General features: G+C 29.1%; 2 protein-coding genes across 2 annotated transcripts in view; one reads left to right on the top strand and one right to left on the bottom strand.

The window, feature by feature from the left end:
• Positions 1 to 12,402, top strand: part of LOC142318364 (kielin/chordin-like protein) — a 46,884-nt gene extending 34,482 nt beyond the window's left edge. The window contains exons 7-8 of the mRNA XM_075354950.1: positions 236 to 304; positions 11,172 to 12,402. Coding sequence (XP_075211065.1) covers positions 236 to 304; positions 11,172 to 11,332 — 230 coding nt within the window. The 3' untranslated portion in view covers positions 11,333 to 12,402. The remainder of the gene's footprint in view (positions 1 to 235; positions 305 to 11,171) is intronic.
• A 5,816-nt stretch (positions 12,403 to 18,218) lies between these two features.
• Gnf1 (germ line transcription factor 1) overlaps positions 18,219 to 23,272 on the bottom strand; it is a 99,644-nt gene continuing 94,590 nt past the window's right edge. The window contains exon 15 of the mRNA XM_075354941.1: positions 18,219 to 18,510. Coding sequence (XP_075211056.1) covers positions 18,421 to 18,510 — 90 coding nt within the window. The 3' untranslated portion in view covers positions 18,219 to 18,420. The remainder of the gene's footprint in view (positions 18,511 to 23,272) is intronic.

Here is a 23,272-nt window from a genome sequence, read left to right as displayed (position 1 = left end):
AAACAAATTGTTAGGGATGTAGGATGTAGAGGATATACTGAAATGAAACGACTAGCACTAGATAGGGAATCTTGGAGAGCTGCATCAAACCAGTCAAATGACTGAAGACAAAAAAAAATTATGTATTTAAAAACAAAGTTATATTGAAATATTTTCTAATACAAAAATATAGTGATTACTTATTTTTAAGAATTTCTTAATGGTGTCTGAATATAAATAATGTAATTCTTTTTAGCTCATGCCTCTTCTGATGAAACACAAGAAACTGAAGTGGAATCCACAACCATTACTCAAAAAGCAAATGGTAAGTAATAACATCAGTTTTCTGTAACTTTCTGAAAAATTGAATACCAAAACACAAGGTGATAGTTACATTTATGTAAGCCTATTGTGTTAATACCAATGAAGTTTTTAACAATGAAGCTACCACTGTGTGTATATAACACTTAATCAACAAAATAATATTTCTTAATGTAAAAAAAAAAAAAAATTAATTTACACTATACAGAAGTCAAATATTCTCACTTTTAATATTAAATTAATTTTATCACTGGTATGAAGCAGATATCTATAAAACATTTAAATTTATTAAATTTAATTTTAAAGTTGAAAACAGTAAAACCAATATTTTAAATTGCTGAAAAGAGATAAGTACAGATAGCAAATTTTGACAGAAATGGTATTAAAATAATACAAGCAATACACCAGTAAACTGAGGTTATAAAAATACTGAATGGAATCTCATATGAAGGAAAATAAGTTTAACCATAGAAAACAATATTTAAATTGTGTTGTTTGAAAAAATTAAATGTATGAACACAAAACCATTGCTGTTAATTATTAGATTTTTTTTTAGAAAAAGTGTGCATAATATCTTTTACAAATATTTGTATGTATAAATTGTACCAAAAATCATATTGACTAAAAAACCTTTTTTTTTTTTTTTTTAAATATACTATTAATAATGGTATAATTGTAGTGGGTTTAATTAATATGACTACCACAAAGAAACAACTTGAAAGATGTTTAAATTAGTGGTATGGAGTCACCCACATTTTGGTGCTGTGTAAAGGGGTTCATTACAATTTCACTCTATCCATACAAGGATATAAATTTTAATTTATATTTTATGGTGGCTTAAATGAGTGTATTGTATTTACAGAAATTTTCTTGCTAAAATGAGATAAACAGTGTAGAAGAACATATGTGTATATTAACATTTGTTTTAAATTGACAGAAACTTTTAAACTATTATAACAAGGTTGTGGGGAAGAACACATAATCTGAGCTGAGTGTTTTAACTGTTTCAAATTAGGCAGTATAAGAGTTGAAGAGGTAATGGTAAACTGCATCCTTACAACCTGATAGTTCTGTTAACACCTGTGTGTCTGGAACACCTCAGGGAGTAGCATCCTGAGAATAAAAAGGTAAAAAGAAATTGGCAATGAAGAAAGTTATTTTCATAAATCATTTCCACAAGTACCCAAGTAAAAGAACAGAGAGCGCAGTTTGAATTCAAACTCATTTCAATACATTTGGTCAATAAATCTAGGTATAAACAAAATGTAAAATACCTTTTATTACTCTGCCAGTGTGTGGATTCTTGAAAAAAAAAAGAATATTTTATGATTTTAAATAAGCGAGTCAAATGTAAAAAAACTTCCACCGGGCTGGTCTAGTGGTTAACTTGACATTGCAAATCAGTTGTTTAACAGCTGATTTTTGAAGTTAAGGTTCTGAGGTTCAAATCCTAGTAAACATTAGTTGCTTTTATATGAATTTGAATACTAAACAGTGGGTGTACTTTGGTGGTTGGGGTTCAATAACCTCATATCTCAGGAATGGTGGGCCTGAGTCTGTACAAGACTAAACCTCATTTACATGTCAGAAATATCCTCATCTCATTTGGCTGAAGTAGGGTTTGCTTATTATTCATGTTACACAGATAATCATAAAAGAAAAGCTGTAAAACATTTTTTAATTGATCACACCTACTGTTCTACTGTCCCTTGAGATAAACTGAATACAATATCGTCTATCAGAAATATACTTCTGTGTAAAAATGTAAATGATTGATGTATGTTCTGACTTCTTAAAATAAAATTAAGTTGGTTTAATGAAAGTGTATATAGAGTGAGCAACATAAAACCGAACCCACAATGAAACCGCTACCCAACACTATTTATGAAAGAATTTCACACAACTAGTGCAACTAGTAGATGTATATTTTATTACTGACTGTTACTGTCGTTTGTCAGGTGGTTGCATGTCAGTGTAGTATACGTTTTGTTGCAGTGCAGTATTGTAAGGGCATTTGTGTTTATGTAAATAGCCTTATTCAATCCAGCAGAGGATAGCTATAGTTGAGGCCTATATTCGTTCTGGATTGTTTGAAAAATCACGTCAAGTATTCGTAGCAAAATTTCCGAATCCCTGTACCCCAGCAAAGAGTAGCACACACAATTTAGTTAAAAAATGGCATACAACAGTTCAGTTTCAAATGCAAAACGAAATAGGCACTTTCCAGTATGACTTCACAGGGCATTGCCGATATTGAAAGAATTACTGCATCCAAAAAAATCACTACGCAAGTTATCCAAAGAATCTGGAGTTAAATACTGATCTTGTCATAAAATTCTTCATGAATTAAAAATGAAACCATACTGCATTACAACTGAGACAGACAACCCGAAATGACTTAATTATTGCAACTGGCTTCTTGAAAACATTGTTGGTGGACAGATAAACCTGATGTTGTATTTCATGTCAGATGAAGCATGGTTTCATTCATCTGACCATGTTAATTTACAGAACATAATCTGAAGGTGAACATTCAACCAGAAATCAATGTAAATTGACAACATTTTGTGTCAGACAACTCTCAATATGATCAGTCAAGCACAAAAGTGCATCGATGACCAGGGTGGTCATTTTTAACATCTTCTGTAGCAATAAGGTAAATAAATACAACATTTAAATTACATTTTATGTTTTTCTTATTTAAATTTATCTGTATCATTCATAAAATTTAATACCAACATAACCTACAGATTCTGCAGTGGTTACATTATGGGTTTGGTTTTATGTTGCTCACCATGTATATTTAGAATAGAAGGTGCAAATTATTTATTAACACAAAATGTCTGCTAGGTATCCTGGGTGTACTTTATATAAATCTTGGAAAATGCAAAATTATATTTTCATTTACTACTGAAACAAAAGATACTAATTTGTAATTTTACATTTATATTTAAAAAAAAAACACATATTAAATCCTTAATATATATTTAAGGATCATATAAAGGGCATTCTTGCATATTAAACATGTCCTTTTATCAGTTAAGAGTTTCAACAATTTTGGTTAAAATTATACAAAATGTAATTTCTTATAACAGGATTTTACACTGATAAGAAAACAAACTGTGATAATCGCACTTCTTAACGTATAATTTAAAATTATCAGTAAACTGTGCAAGTGCATCAGGATGACCTACATACATAATATCTAACACAAAAATGATTATAATATAATATAACTTATTACTTTAAGTATTTATGAAAAAAACTTAAAATTTTTAATATATTTTATCTGCCAGCTTAATAGTAATAATTATCCCAAAATCAATTTTTCACACCTGAACACTGTGATCAACACAATTCAATTTGAGTTTTGTATTGTAATGGGCTAACTAGAAAATTATACAAAAATTGTAATTGTTTTATTTATATTAGAAATTTAATTTTCCAATTCATTCTACTTAAGTTCATAAGGAAAATAAATATATTAATTAGATTACAGCAACCATAAAACAAACAAAAAAAAACTACTTTAGTATTGGTGATATTATTTTATTCAATAAACCTGTTTATACACTTTTATTATTATTATGCTTTTACGGCCAACATGGGACCACTTAAGTCAATTTTAGTTGGATCTTTTCTGAGAAAAGTGTGTTATTTTACTCTTTTGAGCTGCCCAGTATTTCTTCATCCGTTCAGATCTTGCTTTCTTTTCTTCATCCGTAAACACCCTCTTCATTGTATTTTGTCGTTTGTCTGTCTTTTGTTTAAATCTAATGCTTTTGTCTTTTAGCTTTGTAATTTTTCCAGTTTTATTCTGTAGGTCAGTCAGGGAAATTCCCAATTCTTTCATATCTTCTCTAATTTCTTTGATCCATCCTACTTCTAGCTTTTGGAACCAGAGCTTTTCAATGATATTTCTTGACAGTCTTGTTTCCGGTGTCCTTATGAGATGACCAAAGAAAGAGATTCTTTTTTTCCGCATAGTATCAGTAACAGGCTCTATTTCTCGATACACCACCTCATTTGGCACAATCCACCATTGGCCTTCTTTTTGGTGTTTTTTATTGATACACGTTCTGACAATTCTCCTCTCTATTTTCAGAATTTTATAAATTCGGTTTTTCTGAGTGATTTTGAAAAGGGCCTCGCTTCCGTTGGTGACTTCTGGCTGAACTACAGTTTTATAATGTTTAAGTTTTATTTTAGCAGAAAGGCATTTTTTGTTTAATGTGGACCAAGTTAATTTTTGGGATTTAATCATTTTATTTGTCCTGTTTTGTCATGTCACTTTTTCATTTAAATTATAAGTTATTATTTCCCCTAGATATTTAAATTGTTTTACTATTTTAATTTTATGATTGTTTACCGTAATGTGCTCTATTACCAGAGGATCTATGGCCATTAGTTCAGTTTTTTCGAAAGAGATATGAAGCCCTATCTTTTGTGCTAGGTTTTGAAAGCTCATGATTTGTGTTTTGGCTTCTTGAATATTATTTGCTAAAACAGCGAGGTCATCTGCAAATCCTAGGCAATTTAGTGTGATGGAGTTTTTCTTAGTACCCATTTTTATATTTTTGGGATTTATTTCATACCATTTTCTCATGACAAATTCGAGGGCGCAGTTAAAAAGGAGTGGTGAGAGGCCGTCTCCTTGCCTCAATCCAGTTTTTATGTAGAAGGGTTGAGAGAGTTCACCTCTGAATTTCACTCTGGACTGGGTATTGGTTAAAGTTAATTTTATCATGTTTACGAGTTTAGGGTGAAGGCCCAGGTTTCTCAGAATATTCAGCATGGATGGTCAGTGTATACAATCATCAGCCCTTTTAAAGTCGACGAAGGTGATTATTAGTTGTTTTTTCCATCTTTTATATAAGTCCATCATAAGTTTTAAGATATTATTTGCTCCGGGCAAACTCTCCATGGCCTAAATCCCCCTTGGTATTCTCCAAGTTCCAGTTCAAGTTGGTCTTTGCATCGGTTGTATATGATTCTCGACAGGATTTTGTATGTGCAATCCAGAAGAGATATGCCCCTGTAGTTTTCCGGATTAGTTTTATCCCCTTTTTTATGTAATGGATGAATGAGGGCTGTGGTCCAGTGTTCTGGAAGTTTTTCTTCGTTCCATATTTTCACGAGGCATAGATGTAGGGAAGTTCTGACTGAATAAACTGATGAGTGTTTCCAGAGTTCTGCAAAAAGCTGGTCTTCTCCGCTTGCTTTGTAGTTTTTTATTTCATTTAAGGCTGCGAGAACTTCTTGAATTGTTGGCGGGTTGATATTTACTGGTGAAGTTTTAACTGGAGTTTCAGTGTCAATCTCAAAAAGCTCTGGGGGGTCGACACAGTTGAGGAGTCTATTGAAGGTTTCTGCCAAAATTTCAGCATTTTCTTTATTGGTGTGGGCCATATTTCCTTTTTTTCCTCCCAGCATAAGGGTGGGTGGTTCATATCTTTGAAGAGCCTGACCAAAAATTTTATAATAGTCTTGGGAGTTAGTTTTCTTGGAACTTTCTTCTATTTGCTGAATCAAGTTTTTTTGGGCTTGTTGTTTGGTTCCTCTTATAATTTTCTGAGTTATTTTCCTTTGTTTGGTGAATTCATGGTTAGATTCTTCAGTTTTCTGGGTTTGGTGGTTGATCCAAGCCAGGTGTCAGTCTTTGAATGCTTTGTCACATTCTTCATTCCACCATTGGTGTTTTTTTCTTGGGTTTATAGGGGCTAGTTCTTCAGCTATTTCTTTCAGTTGGGATGTCAATTCTTTTAAATTATTAGTTAATTTGATTTTTTTTGTTGTTTCTTCAAAGATGGCATTGCTTATTAATTTATGTGGATCATAAGCTCTTTTGTTTTTAGGTTGGGATTTTTTCTTTTTATGCGAGGTGAATTTTATTTTAACTTTAATTAAGTAACGGTCCGATCCAGTATCTGTTCCTCTCAAGACTTTTACATTATAAATCTCCTTGAGATAATTCCGGTCCATACAAACATGATCGAGTTGCCATTCCCCTTTTTTCCAATCTGGGTGTTTCCAAGTCTTCAATTTGTTTGGTTTTCTCATAAAATAGGTGGATTTTGAGATCATATTATGGTTTCTGCAAAATTCGACAAGTCCTTGGCCGTTCTTGTTAGTTTTATTCTGGGCATGCCATTTTCCAATAATATCACGATATCTTCGTTCTTAACCAAGTTGGGCATTAAAGTCCCCTATTAAAATCTTGGTGTGGGTCTTATTTATGTTGTTTGCAGTTTGGTCAAGAAGTTCCCAGAATTTGTCCATCTCTTCTCTATCTTTTTTAAGATTGTTTTTGTCATTGGTGGGAGCATGGACATTTATTATGGTGTAGAATTTATTGGCTGATTTTAGGGTTAAGGTTGAAATCCTGGGGGAGTAAGACTTAAATTCTACGACTGAGTCAATTATTTTAAGATTGATTGCAAATCCTGTTCTGAACTGTGGGCATTTCTTCATCACACGTTTCCCGGGGATTCCTTTGTAAATTCTGTAACCCTGAGATTCAAACGGCTCTTGATCGGTGTTTCTCATTTCTTGAAGTCCTGCGATTAGGATTTTTTGTTTGTCCATTATGTCTGTTACAGTTTTTAGTTTGCCGGGTTGAGTTAGAGAATTAATGTTGTGAGTGGCAATGTAGTTTATTTGCTTGTGTTTTATCCTCAATTTTGAAGTTGTGTTGTTTTTGGATGTTTCCAAACACTCCGATTCGTTGTTATCTTTTAAGAAGCTGCCCACCGGATCCGAATGCAGCCTTCTCTGGTATTTAACAGACGGTGGATTTTTTCTTAAAAGACCTTCCATATTTGACTTTCAAAGGCAAGTCAGCCTTGGGTGGGAATAAATTCCTGAGTTACAACTCTGGATGTGATCCAGAGAGGTGATTCCGATTTAGTTCACCAGTAGAAATCTCCACGTTTCTAACATGACGAATCAACGTGGAGGCGCGAACTGATTTTCTCAATTGAGATTTTAAGTATGGAGAAAAGTTTAAATCGGTTCTGGAATCATTTCGTCTGTTTATACACTTTAATAAGTAATATTCAGTTATTTAGAGGAAAAACGATTTTTTTACTAATAGCTATAAGTTGACAAAATTCACTGAATTGTATTTTAGTAAAGCAATAATGTCCCTAATAATAAAAGTACATATTAATTATGAAAATATAAGTCAACCAACAGATTATTACAAAATTATGAAAATGTATATAGTAGAAAAATAATATTCCATTCAATTCTAAATTACTGTGCATTATTTTGAATCCAACTTCAATTTTTTTTATTAACAAGATGTTACGCTGCCTTCTTGATAATAACTGGCAATGATATTAATTTGAAATATAACCATTTTTTTAACTACAAACTGAACCAAATTTTATAATAAAATGTTTTTATAAAACTTACTTCAAAATGTTTCCATATACTGATGTTACTGCAGGCAGTGTTTTTAATTAAGCACACAGATAGTTCAATTGTGATCAAAAAGCCTTTTAAAAGTAAACTGTGCTGTTCATTTAGTAAGTGATTATATTTGTGTTGAGTATTTTTGTATGTTTATTATTACCTCATGATGATCAAGTGGGGTTCTATTTTATTTTGTGAATATCAAAGGATGGTGAATTTGTGTCTAACAGAGTTAGCAAAAAATTGACAATATTGCAGAAGTGTTAATTGAAGATGCTGTTAAATTGGAAAGCCTTTTAATTAAAAGGCTGCTTGACTATCCTTCCACTTCTTTTATTATATCAACAAACTATTAAACAATATTATCATCTTTAATACTAATTTAATCTTTGCTCTACAAAGTGCGTTACAAGTTATTGATAAATGGAAAAACTTTTGAAGTGATTTATAGAACTATCTGTTTCAAGAAAAAAATACCATAAATATATTAGTAATGATTTTATGATAAATAATGAATAACATTTAAATAGTGTGTGTTATAATACAGGTGATCATAAATTATTCAGCACATTTTAGGTGCTAATAAAAAAAATAACAAAACAATATACTTACATGCATGTTTTATTGTTGAACAGGCCATTTCAAATAGCTTTGTTTACAACACTTATTAACATCAAACAAGTTCCACATGGGCACCTTTTGTGTTGAGTAAAATGTCTAGATGATATTTAATTTCATGCTGCACAGTATGAAGAATAGAGTTTTCAATTAATTAATTATACCTTAGATTCTTTTTTTTTAGTTCATCAATCTTGACAACCTTTGTTGCTTAATGTCAGGGGATCAAGGTGGTTATGGAATACATCCAATCCAATGTTGAAGAAATTGTTCATGCAGTTAGTCCCTAACATGTAAATCTCAGTATAGCAGTGGAAGTAAATGTTGGGTTGCCAATTTTCAGTTTGTGGTATTGCATACTCCTGTAACATGTCTGGGTACAGCAGCATGCAAATTAATCTGAACAATGAATTTTTTGTTTATTTCTATATTGTGGCTACACTGCTTGACCACACCCATTCTTTTAGTTCTCTGTATAATGTGAGGTAATTGTTCTTTGGTTATTTAACAATTTTCATGTTATGTCAAAGATTATTTCATTTCTTATTACAAAATCATATTTTCGTATCTTTTGTTCTGTGTATCTTGAATATATAATAATGGGCAACTCCAAGAAAGCATTCAAAAATTCCTTTTCTTTGTGAACTTACCAGTATGGTACAATGACAAATAGCTTCTGAGTGTGGTGGACTAGGGACAGTGAATATTATTTTTTTTAGATCTAAAGAAACTGGTTCCTTTTCATCTCAAAGGAAAGACAATCACAGTATTGGTTATTAGTGAGAAAAAATAAATTTGATCCAAAATTATCTGCTGTGGACATAAATTGAGAATTAGCAGCACTGGAACAGATTTACACATGACAACTATCAGACGCTGACTTCTAGCAGCTGGATGGAAATCTTGTACGGCAGCTTTTAACAGCAGAAATGTGAAAAAAGCTATTGTGGGCCAAAGTACATGCTAACTGGACCAAAGAAGATTGGAAAAATGTTATGTTTTCCGAGTCACATTTTTATGTTCTGAGGCACAGGTTTCCATATATTAGAAAAGCATCAAATAAAAATATATCACTGGCTCAAATTCAACAATCAGTTAAACATCCCCAGGAAAAGTGTTTGGAGTTGTTTTACATTTGAAGGTCCTTGTTCATTAATTCCAGTAAATTGTATGTTGAAAAGTGATGGATATATTAAGATTCTGAAGGAAAGGGTTGTAACACACAACTTCAAAATAAATTCACACAAGGCAATGGAGTGTTCCAACAAGATTTGGCGCCATGCCATACTGCCAAAAAGTGGAAAAATGTTTTCAAGAACGAAACATTAAACTGCTCCTGTGGCCCAGGTAACTCCCCAGACTTAAACCAAATTGAAAATCTTTACACAATATTAAAAAAATGACGCTTAAAAGTGAATTTTACCACAAAAATGGTCCTCATTAAAACAATATCAGTATGGTTTCATGATGAAGAAACCAAAATTAACAAAGACATTAATTAATATATTCACAAATTGTAAAGGTCTTTTTTCTAATTATTTTATATTAAACAACAACTGCGTTCGGATTTATTTATATGCTACTGTAAATAGTCCTAAGCAACCACTGGCTCAGCGAAGAAGATTTGTCTGATCACTTCATAACGCACACCAAACGTTAATTTTTGGGCTATCGCATTGTTTTTGTTAAATGACATGACAGTTCTCACTAACCCAAATAGTCACTTATGATTGTTAATGTGACCAGAATCACGAAAGGTAGCTTTGTCAGAGAAGATTACTTTTTCTAAAAATGCTTTATCTTCGTTCACTTTTCTAGAATGTCCATGGCAAAATTGTAACGGCGTTATTTATCAACCACGTTAACTTTAACAGGGTCATCTTCAATTGCATGCGCCAATATAATTTTTTATGAAAGTAGTTATAGGTGCTACTGCAGAACCTTCACCACTGTCAATCATAGTATTACCAATTCCAAACTTGCACTATGAGTCCATTTACCTGGGCTTCTCTAAAAGGTTTCTCTTATTCAATCCACAACTTCCTCAGCAATGGGAGTTCTACCAGAAACTGCTGATACCAATGTTTAATAATTTTTATTATGAGGATCACAGCTGTACTAACGAAAACACTTGTTCATGTCAGTGAACAAAAATAACAGATCCACTTTCATGAAACCATAGTACGCACTTTGCTCTCTTCTGCACTGTAGCAACTTTTCAACTGAAAATCCCTCCCAGTTATTACATATTGCCAGTGTATTCATTAAAGGTCATCAGTAACTCTAGCACCTTCATTAATGTTTGAAAAAGATCAATGTGTGCTACATTGTTTTGTTAATTTTTTATTGACTCCTAAAATAGCTATATTCAACTGATATTTTTATTTATAACTGCATTATCATCAAGTACAAATATGTTTTCTCATTGATTACTGTTTTCTTTTTTAAATTATTAATAATCATTTAAAAAAGTATATACAATTCACAATTTTGTTACGAATTTAAAAAAAAGATGTATTATTCACATTAGTATAACATTACAGTTTTTTCTGAATTACTAGGATGTAGAATTTAGTTGTCTTATGTACTTTTTGATGATAGATGCTGGAATTTTTAAAATAAAAACATCAGTTGAAGATAAATTAATTGTTTTAACATACCTATTATAACTGGGAGTAAAAATGCTCATCAAGGAAATAAACATGATTATAGGATGTCTTAATAATTTACATAATATATAAGTTACTAAGTCTATATTACACGTGGACTACAGAACCATGCAATTTTAATATTATTTCTATATGATAAGTAAAAAATTGATATTCTTTTAATTTCAGATAACACACCCACGTGTAAATTTGGAAATTCAACTGTAGAAATTGGTCGGAAAGTAAGAGGTCCAGAGGAATGTACAGAATGCTCATGTAAAGTGCCACCATTAATAGAATGTGTTGTTAATTCTGAATGTCAAGAAGGGAAATTAAAAACGGCTAATTAAATTAAAAAGAACTGATATCAACATCAGTTCTGTGAACACTGGGAAATATTCTTCAAAGATTGTGTAACTGCATCTTAATTTAATAACTTTTTAATTTTTACTAATAGGAAGTAGGTGTAATTGACAATTAAATAATTAAGAAATATTTTGATTTTACAGTTATAAAATAAAATCAAAAATTGACAGGAGTAAGATATGTGATATAGTAAGAGAAATAGTAATATTATCAGAAAGAAAATATGACATTATCAATAACGAAATATACTTTTAGCTTTGTATAATAAAGTTTATTTCGTTCCAGTTTATAATCTGCATGAATACATTTAATCTCTAATGTAGTAAAAATAATTCCATTTTCTGAGTAGGTTGGTATGCTTATTAATGAAGAATAAATTCAATAGTGGGGAATGAAAATTGAAGTTATTATAGTAATATATCAGTCTATCACATAGCTGAAGATACCATTAATACATACAAATTGTTAAATAAATGACCAAACTAAAAGTTACACATTACTACGATCATTCCATTACACATAAACTCAGATAAATGTAACATATTAATATTTTAATTAAACCAAAATTTAAATGTCATTAAAATTGAAAGATAGTATTATTTTAGTGGATCAGATTTATAAACAGTAAATGGAAAATAATTTAACATAATAAAAAAATTTTCAAGGTTTTCAAATATTTAAATAATAAAGGAAGAATATAAATATTTCTGATAGATAACAAGGAAACTCATGATATCATATCTGATACATAATAACTTAAGTCATGAAATCATCAAGTAACAAGTTGTGATAAGTTTAAAGTTACAACTTATTCTCATATTATTACATCTAATAACGTGCATCTGTAAAGTCTGTTAACATATCATTTCATCTATTAAATAGATAGGTATCTAATAAATTATTTATCAATACTATGTCAGTAATAACTCATTATAATTCCAAATAAACATTTATCTTATTTATGTAAATTTATGCTATGTTCATGAATTATTATTTTATATTACTATCTTGCTATACAATTATAAACTTCACTGAATAAAAAAATATATATAAAGTGTTAAAATTAATTTATTTCCTCATCAAATTATTTGATTGTAATACGTATAAATATGATTATCATGCACAATTAACAGTATTTAATTGGTCTGAAACATAGGGTTCCAAACTCCACTTATAATATTTAGTTGCACTTTTGGAAATCCAATCTCAAAAAAAACATAACTATAAATAGAAATAAACAGTTTTAATTTTATGATTAACAACATAATGTTAACAAGATGATTGACAATATGATTAACAACTATATTCTTAGATAACTCATCTTCTAATTGGTGATAATATGAGAATGGTAAGTCACCTAATTAAAAAAAAATGTTAGCTCAACTTTCTTTGAATGATAAGAGTAGTAAGTTTCTTCTTCTTTGCAGGAAAAAAGAGGTCAACAGAATTACAAATGTTTGAGGCATGGCTCAAATGTTATGCACAGTTGTTCATAACTCAGATAAAGTAAATATTCCAAAAAAGTATGTTTATTTCCTACAAAAATTTACATTTATTTTTCTATGTGGATATCATTTACAACTATACATTTCTCCCAACAGTGACCTGTTTTCTCATTCTGTAAATGAAGAATGCTGGTGGTCTTTCCTTGATCCACGATCTCACTTTGCGTACTTCAGTTCATCACCCATGGTAAAATGTATACCCTTAATATTCGGTTTTAGTTACAGAAAGAAGTGAAAGTCACAGGGAGCCAAATCTGGTTAATACGGAGGTGTGAAAAAGGTAGGTTCAAATTTCAACTTCACAAGAGTCTCGACAGTTGCTCATGATGTATGTGGCTGAGCATTTTCATGTAGAATTATCAGCTCTGTAGATTGTCAAACATGTCTCCTCAGGGGTTTTAACATCTCTATGTATCACAGAGAACTTACAATCGACCCAACTTCCAAGTAGTCAGTCACATACAGGTTTGGAATCCCATAACACTGTCAAGAAAATTCTTTTCAGAGGGATGTGTTTTGAATGAGGCAAACCATACTCTTGGTATCCCATGCTCTATTATTTTTCTTCTGGATCGTAATGATGGACCCAAGTTTTGTCACAACACTGAAAAGGAAGTCATCTCTCTTGTCAAGATAACATTTCAGAAGCACTGTTCACAAAATCCTTCTTAGTTTTTGTTTGTTCTTTTCTGTAAGTTTGGATGGCCTCCACTGTGTACAAATTTTATGAGCTGGTCATTTTGAATCAATTGATCAATCTCCTTTTGGTGCTTCTCATCAGTCACAGAAACTGGTCGACTACTGCCAGTTCATCTTCAACATTTGCTTTACCAGCTCCTGATGCACAAAATCTTTTTGTCCACCTTCTCACCGTAAAATCAAGTTTCATTACCATAAATGGAATTTAAACAACAATGAATATTGCTAGCGATTTTTTCTGCAGTTAAAAATTCAATCACTGCATGTTGTTTCAAATGCAATTATATAGCAGGTTTATTTAACTCTCCATAACAATGGCAACTAATAGAAGATGAGAGGGCATTGGTCAATGAGTTTTGGAATACCTGTAATAAGGGTATGAAACTATGAGATGGCAGGATCTGTTGCTTTGAACATTTTGTTCACTTCATTATGTTCCAGTGTGCATTATATTTTAACTTTTCTTTGTAAAACAAAATAATTTCCCAATAGCAGAGAGAGAGAGAGCAGTACAGATATGTCATTTTTTAAATGACATATTGAATGAACTATCTATCAGTTTTTATATTTGAATTATCTCTCCAAGGCTTTTTTTCCCTCCCTGCCACTAGTAAATCATTTTGTTTATTTAAAAGTAAACTCCGACACCTATTAATACGATATATAATGATGTTTTCACATCCTCTGATGTGTTGTTAGTTAAGAATATGAGAAGCTATTGAATGTTTTATGTGAGATTTATTAGTAATTTATAATATTTAATATGTGATTAATAATCATTTAAATATTACTGTGAAGTTTAAAGTTGATTTATATATAATCTTTCTTATTTTACTTAATTATATATTATGAAAGCATTATTTATTTTTTACAATAGTTTTGTTTTTCTTTTATAGTTCTCTAAAGACGTAGCAGATAATAAGTATCAGATCTCTAATTTTTGTTTTACAGATACAAATAAAACATGTTTTAACGTCTATATAAATAAGCTTTCAAAATGTGGGTATCTCAGATATAAAACTCTCTCTTTTCATCTCTTTATATTCCTGTATTTTTCCTCTGGCAATTATGAATTCAGAAGTAAAACTAATTTTCAAATACATGTACGATTTCCTAAGATGTAGTTTTTAATTTTTTTGAGAGTAGATGTTTAAAAAGTAATGATTCAATTTATCTCTAATTAAATCATTACTTATTTAATGTATGAAACAAAACTGAAATGGATTATATTTCTTTACTATTATGAGTTTTGGAATATTATTAGTAGGTACATGAAACTACAAGGTGGAAGGATCTGTTGCTTTGAACATTTTATTCTCTTGTTACATTCCAGTATGCATTACATTTCAGCTTCCCTTTGTAAAAAAAATAATTTCTCAGTGGCAGAGAGGGTAAAAGAGCCTTGGACAGATAATTCAAATATAAAATTGAGAGGTATTTTGCTCAACATGTCAGTTTATTACTGACATATAGTTAGAAACTTATCATGTTTGTTAATTCAATATGTTAACAAAAGATTAGAATCAACTATGTAATTATTATTTATTTATCAACTATATAATTAATAATTATCAACTATGTAATTATTAAATGTAATAAACTACTTCGCTTTCTTACAGTAATTCACTCTACTTACTAGTATTCAATAATTGAAAGATTTTCAAAAGCAATTAATTTATACTAACATCATATTCACTGATACATTTTTTACATCTGCTGTTGTTTCATTTTATTTATTTAATTTAGTTAACTTAATAAGTTTATTTTAAATTTCATTTTATAATTTGTTGTATTATAGAAGGGGCATATATCAAACCACAATTATAATTCTGAACATTTTGCTGAAAACACAAGAATTTGGAAAATTTAAATAACTTATCAAACGTACTTTATAAATATTACTTTAAAATGGTTTGAGAACTTGCATGCAAAATTGATATTTAAAACTTACAAATTAAATTGCATGATTTAAAAATATTAAAAACTACAAAAATTAAAATATAGCTATGACATTATGAAGACAATTTTCAAAGGGGTTTATAGAATACACATAATTTTTTTGATTTTTGAATAAAATGTGACTAAACGTGTAGAAAAAGACACGCTCAAACAGTGAACTAAGAACATTCATTCAAATATCTGAACTATGAATAAGGTGGTAAAAAACTGATTGATAAAACAGAATTCCCCATTATACATTGAAAGAAAATTAATACTATTAATAAAAGATCACTTCAGACAAAAGGTAATACAAATAAAAAAAAACACTAATCCAAATGAGGATCAAATACACTTTCAATTAAGAATCTTTTTTTACTTAAATAATAAAATTCATTTTCAGATAAAACTGAATTTTTTTTTTTATATTTTACATTAACGTAGAGAGTTACATTTGATGGTGGTAGCAATAACAGTAACAGAATGAAATTATATTTTGCTATATCAATTTTAAGATATTATGTTTTTTAATCTACCTATATGCTATGAAATCTTCAGTATATGCTTAAAAAAAAGTTCTGCAACATCTAAAATATTTTTCTTCATTTCCAAACTAAAAAGTTTTACAAAATTTGTAATTCTCTATAATTCTCTTTTCTTTTTTTTAAATTACAGCAAGTAAAAGATTTTTATTTTTTTACTATATAGAGGTTGAGCATTTTTTTTTTTACAGTAAAATTCATAAATATTGTTATACATGAATGTATTCTAGCATACAATTTATCTACTTTTTAATATAGAAAAAGGAAAAGCAGGTAGCTGTTCCACAATTTTTTTTATAACAAGATGTGAGAACAATGAATAATCAAAATAGCTGATTAACTGGATTTAAAATCTGTTAACCAAAACCCACACCCAGCATAAATACCAAAATAAAAATTTACTTTTATTGAATTTAAGAATCATATTATTCTTAAAAATTAATTTACTTAATCTTTTTAACTTCTTATAAATCTAATAAAATTCATATTATATTGTTTTGTAAAATTATCTTTATTTTATTCACTGAAAGAGAGGAATCATTAAATACTTATGTAAGCATGAACTTTAACTTTGGAAACAACAACTGTTGAAAAAGCATCCTTTATTTATTCCTTTTACACTTTGTTTCCAGAAGCACATCAAGATATGCAAAATATTCTTTGTTTTTCTTATTATGATTAAGTAAACTTTTATCAATATGTATGTATAATAGATGTGACAAGAGTATTAAAAATGACAATGTAAACGTTCTTGATGGCAAAAACTAACCTAAAATTTCATGTATGTAATTTCACGTATAATTATTTATTTAAAAATTATAAATATAAGATGAATTGTTAAATGAAAGTGACATTTTACTGATTTTTTTGTATTTATAAATTTAGTGAAAATGAAATTGGTAATTTGATTTTCTTGACAGTAGTGAAGATGACAATAATTCAAGTTATAAAATGTATATTACTTTTGAACATTCTTGCGGTTATTACAGTGTAAGAATTTATGTGATTAAAGTACTAACAAATCTGCTAAGCAACTTATACGAGGAACAGAATAATTTCAACATGAAATGAAAGAAATTAAGTTTTTGGACAAGCTGTTTCTAGCAGTGTGCCGCTGCAGAATTCTCCTCCTAGTGTAAATTATAATTTAGTTTTACTAACTTAAGTCTCCTGAAATTTCAGGTAAAAAAACATAAAAATATAACATAATTACTTTACTCTTTTGATAGTGAATTCAGAGTAACTCAATATATTCCAGAATAAATGTTCAATTTAATTCTAAAAAAATTTCTTAGTTTCTAGATACTTAACCTTCTCAATTTTTTTAGACATACTGTTACATTTACATAATTATAAATCATTAAAAATTTAAGCAATTACAATAAAATGGTAGGTAAAATTACTATGTCTATAACCAAAGTATCCGAAGCCAGTAAAAAAAAAATTATCTGGAAAATTTACTTATGAGTAAAATAAGCTTATCAGTAAACTTTATCAGCCAATAAGGATTAAACCTTATGAGATATTAGTAAAATGAAAAAAAGTCAAATCCAAAGAAGACTGAACCTGGACTCTTAGAACATAGAACAATAACAGTTACTTTCATTATACTTTAATTAAACCACAATTCATGGTTCCTATAATGTTGATCTACACTTTCAGGAGTTAATTAAGAGGTGTAAAAAAATTTACACTTTAATATGCATAATTTTTAATTAAAACTCTTCACTGTGAAACAATAAAATAATGCACTAGGATGGGGGAATTCTGAATGTTTTTTTGGATTCGATGAAAGATAGCAAACAATCTAAAAGCAATAGAATGTTTGTGATTTGAAAATTTTAATAAGCAATGATACACGCACAGAATATTTAAGATAATTTTGCACTCTTTAATAATGTTTTGGTGAGAATTTTGTTTAAACAAAATTACTAAAAATAGTATTAAATATATCTAACATTTAACTTTTAACTATTACATGAGACAGTACAGAATGGATTTAAATTACATGGAAAAGTAAGACGAAAACAGGATCATGATGTACTGATTCAGGGAAGCATCACATCATAAGTAGGAATGAAGCGGATGGAGGTAGTAAAAAAAAGAAGAGAAATATGTTACCATATTTTAAAAATAATAGGCTCCTTCACTTCATTGATTAAAAATTTAAGGTATAAAATAAATAAATATATTTAAAAAAGTAATATAAATTGTATTTTTATTTAAAATAATCCAACAACAGTCGTATCAAATTAATGAAAAAGAGCCAAATGCTAAGACCTTGTAAGTTGGTTAACGAGCAATAAGTATTACAAGTAACAGATAGTAAAAATTTTCACAAGTACATTAAAAATAAGTAGGCAATAACAAAAGCTAATTTACACAGTATTATTTCTTACTTCCTCTACCTCTTTTTCCAGTACCCTTCTGTTTGGAAGTTGATGGTTCTTCTTGTTTTTTAGATGTCTTCTTTTTGGTCTATAAATTAAATCAGAAACACAAACACGTATAATTAAATCACGTTTATTAAATACATGAGTATAATTCTCAAGACAATTATATTAAAATATGAAATATAAAAAAAATAAATAAAACCCTATAAAAAATAATAAAGCTTAAATAAAATAATAAAAAAAGGAACATACATTTTTAACAGAATACCATATCCATGGCATTCAAGATATACCATAGATAACTTTCACTTTCCAACATGATAAAATAGATCTTAAAATGAATAATCTCATAACTTTCAGTATTTTAAAATAGATACAATTTCTAACTCTAGTAGCCTATTACTTCATGAACAGTAGCAGCATGGCTTCCTGAAAAAGTGGATATATAATTGGCAAGAATAAGACAATGCAGAAAATATAAGATTAAAAAAAGAAAATGGGGAAGACATGAAGATGAACTGTCAAGTGCAGCAGATATGGTATGTGTAGACCTATAAGATCAGCCATTGCAGAACGGCTCAGCAACTACATAGCAGAGTTCAATTTGATCAGAAGAGATTAATTATCATCCCTGTATAACACAGAAAAAAAAACTGCAGGAATTATTCTAATACTAAATACACATGAGAAAAAATTTACAAAGATCCTATAGGAACTATAGGATGTAAAAGATGTATGTTCACAGTATGTCTTCACATACTGTGTATATAATGAAATAAATAAATAAATGTACATACATACAGAATTGAATAAAGAGCAGTTGGACTTTTGGTAAGGAAGCAAAAAATATACACTATGTTATGGGCCTTCCTATATATTAAGAAACATATAATCACATTAGCTGAACATGAATGTGGAAAGAGGTGGAGACTAGGGAATTTAGTAAAGTAGAGATGGTATATAAATATGTAACACACACACATATATATATATATATATATATCAGATTTTAATATAATTTTTTTCAATCATCTAACACAAAGTGATTCTTCAGCATAATGAAAAGATTGTATAGTAATGGGAAAGTTAAATTAAAGTTCAACTTAACGGTCCTTAAACTATAAGGGCCTTGGGAATCAAACCTGACAAGTCCTCAAGAAAGCTCAAAAAGTGATGATAATAGCATTCATTGTTATTGTATGATATTTGTTGATAAGTTGTATGTTTCACAACTCAATAATCATATTCTCTATACCCATTGCCATATACTGTATATAATACTGAAATATAATACAGAACCTTTATACTTACTTTATTATATACTTTCTGTATATAATACAGAAATATGAAGGAAGTCACCCATTCTACCACTACCAGTTTGGACTACCATTAGCCAGTTTGGAAGTTCAGGGGTGGGTTAATTCTTTAATAAAAAGGAAAATTATTGCTATTGCTATAGTCCTAGATACAAATTGATTTTTTTGATAAATTAGACAGCTCTCCACATACTGGCTGAGATAGAAATTTTTGTTAGTTCTATTCTTGTTAACTAGTCTGGATCAATGCTGAGTAATCAATGGATCTAATGGGTAAGGAGGTAGATAGGTAAGCAACAGTAAAATACATTTCAAGGTTAAAAAATAAATGTTATAAGAATTTCATAATGGTGTTAAGATCTGTGTGTTAATTCTTACATAAGCAGAATGAAGAGACAAGTAAAAAGCAAAGTACAAGTAATAAAAATGAGTTTTTTAAGGCATTTACTATGGAATCACAACTGACTGAATTACAATTGAAAGGATAAATGTGTGCAGGAGGGGATAAAATCAGAATTGAAGAAAAACTGGAACCATTTGGGCCTCTGAAAAGAATGCAATTTGGAAAGCTATAAAACAGAATTTTTAAAGCAAAAGCAGAAGAAAAATCATATCAAGACAGAAAGACAGCATGAACAGGTGACACCATGAGTGAAGACATTAAAAGTTCAGAAAGTCATAGTGGAAAATAGCATCTCTTGGCTAATAGCTAGAGAAAATGATCCCAACCAATAAATCCTGGGAAATGGGGATGGAAGAAACAAGTGGTGGGGAACGAGAAAAGTGAATAGGAACAACAGAATTTATATCACAAAATTTACCACGTTTTAATCCTTTATTCACCATGAAATGTATTCTTTTATTAAGTTCTATATTAAAATGTAGGCTTTATAACAATTTTTAAACTACCAGCTTCTGTAGATACTTTAATCTAGATATAAAAAAAGAGAATCAACAATTCAATTATTTCATTGAAGATCATTTTGGAATACAAATGAAGATGAATCATCATTATCAATTACAATAAGAGATTCATTTACTGATGTCATATTTACACGGTCAAGATCGATATTAAACATTATATAAGTTATTTTAGTTATCACATACCTACTATTTATTAGAAAAAAGAAAAAAAGTTGAATATAAGCGAAGAAAAAGAAAAGTTGGATAAATAAAAGTAACTGAAAAAAATTGTGTATATTTTTATATTTTGCAATAACATATTGTATATTAAAAAGATTCTTGATAAAGGAATGTTAAATATAACAAGTTGTAATTTAAAGCATAAAATTAAATGTTAAATTAAAGAATCACTTTAGAGAAAATCATTTTTTTAAATAATTAATAAAGATTTAAAGAAAAGGTTAGGGGGAGAAACAATGATTTTTTTTTCTTTCAGGCTATTTGATAATAAGGAAAATATAAGAGAACCCTCAAAAGTCAGGTTAACAAGCTTTTTAAATTTGTAAATAATTGTTGCTCCTCAAAATGATACGTGTCCTTATGATAAAACATATCCTATAAATTTTGTTGCCATTATTATTATAATTATTGGTCCTGTGTGCAGCTCATGAATATTTTTTATTTTCAAAATGAAACCATTGATCTTTAAAATAATTAGTTCTGCAAGACCAATATATGAAAAAACTGAAAGATATTTAGTGTCAACTGAGCAGATTTAACCTCTTCCAATAATCAATACACTAACATAATTTTTATTTGAAATGCAGATAATCTTTATTAAAATTGATGAAAATTAATTAATAATCTGCTGAAAAAAAATCATTAATCTTACTGTAATATTGGGTTGTATATAGGCAATATACAATAAATTGAAAAAAAAAAATCACTAGATGAAAAGCATTACATATAAAAAAGGCAAAATTGCAAACAGTCAAAATGTTTGTAGTTGAAGTATTACACAAACAAATGAGTAATGAAAATAATATGGTCCAAATGCAAGTAATTTGTACCTTCTTATTTTCATATGTATTGTATGAAAGCTCAGTGTAAAGTATTATTAAGTTTAGATTTTGTTATTTAAGAAATAAAGAGACAGGTGATTTTTATATTTATTTATAACACCTTTCTTGTTTACAACATTATTTTTCTTACTTCCTGTAAAAATGTAATGTTAAAACAATTTTATTGTAAATTAAAACATGAAATACCTAGTGCCTGTTTTCTTCACATCTTAAACAAGTTAAAAAAATTAACACACCAATTGATGAAAAATACACATTTATAACATGTATCAACAAACATCTATATAAAATTATCAACATTCTTTCTGTACAAAAGTGTAAACATACAATATAGCTGCCATACAATGTGACAGATTCAATATTTATTTTATTTTTATTTTCTTATGAATATTCTGGAAGTCTCAAAGATATCCCATGCAGCTTTCTGGACTCTGGGCCCACTGGCAGCTGCATCCCTTGTTGGGGATATGTGAGTGAAATGTAATCTTGTACAGATTAAGGCTGACCTGAGATAAGTGGTTAATTGAAATTCTACCACCAAAAAACAACGGTATCAACAATCTACTATTCAAATTCGAAACCTGAGAACTCTTGACTTTGAAAACACCTGATTTTTGACGAGTTTTACCACTAGAGCAATCTGGCGGATAAACTTTTCACAGATTCAATGATTTATAAGTATTCCCAGAGATCATCAAATATTAAGTTTGTTGTTGCCCTTTTTTAGTGGCTAATGACCATAGCAGTTAATGCCATCAATGCCACAAAAAAAAGAACATAAGATGAAACAATGTAATAACAAATCAAAGTACATTATGACAAACCAAACATTTAAACACACATGAACTGGATGAACATTCACCTACAGACATGAAGAACAAATACAAGCATTACTCAATATACACTACTTGTTATATAAGCAATATTTACATCAAAATCAACCTTCACAAATTAGTTCATAGAAATGGCACAACATGGATAATTTACCTACAGCATCTAATTCATAAATACAACGCAAAATTTAAAAATACACTAAATCTGACAAAAATATAATGGACAAACAGCACAATGGATATCAAAAATGCTATTTGACTATAAATTAAATAGGTTTTAGTCCTTAAGATGTAAGAAGCCATTGAGAATAGCCATTTAGAAACAGACTGGATTGTACACTAGGAAAACTTTTTTTACAGTACATACAAAATAGCTTGATAATAGTGTTTGAGAGGTCAAGCAGAGGGAAATTTTTTCTTATGTTCTCAACAAGCATTGAAGAGAAATTTGGTTATTCTTATGATTCTATAAATTCCCTTCTTATGATCCATACATAAAGCAAATTGTTGATTTTTATGTGTAATGGTTTTCATCTAGCAATGTTTTTTTAATTTACTCTATGTAAGTCCTCTCTCAGCCCAATATGTAAGGTTTAATGATTTTTTTCACCAGATTATTAGTTGATTTTCATCAATTTCATTTATGATTATTTTTATTTCTAATTAAGGTTATGTTGAGCAATGGACATTTTATTTTGGCTTTTATCTTTACT

The sequence above is a fragment of the Lycorma delicatula genome, chromosome 1 (assembly GCF_047948215.1).
Source record: "Lycorma delicatula isolate Av1 chromosome 1, ASM4794821v1, whole genome shotgun sequence".
Classification (NCBI taxonomy): Eukaryota; Metazoa; Arthropoda; class Insecta; order Hemiptera; family Fulgoridae; genus Lycorma; species Lycorma delicatula.
Note: the sequence above shows the minus strand (reverse complement) of the source record. Positions and strands in the feature narration are given on the sequence as shown.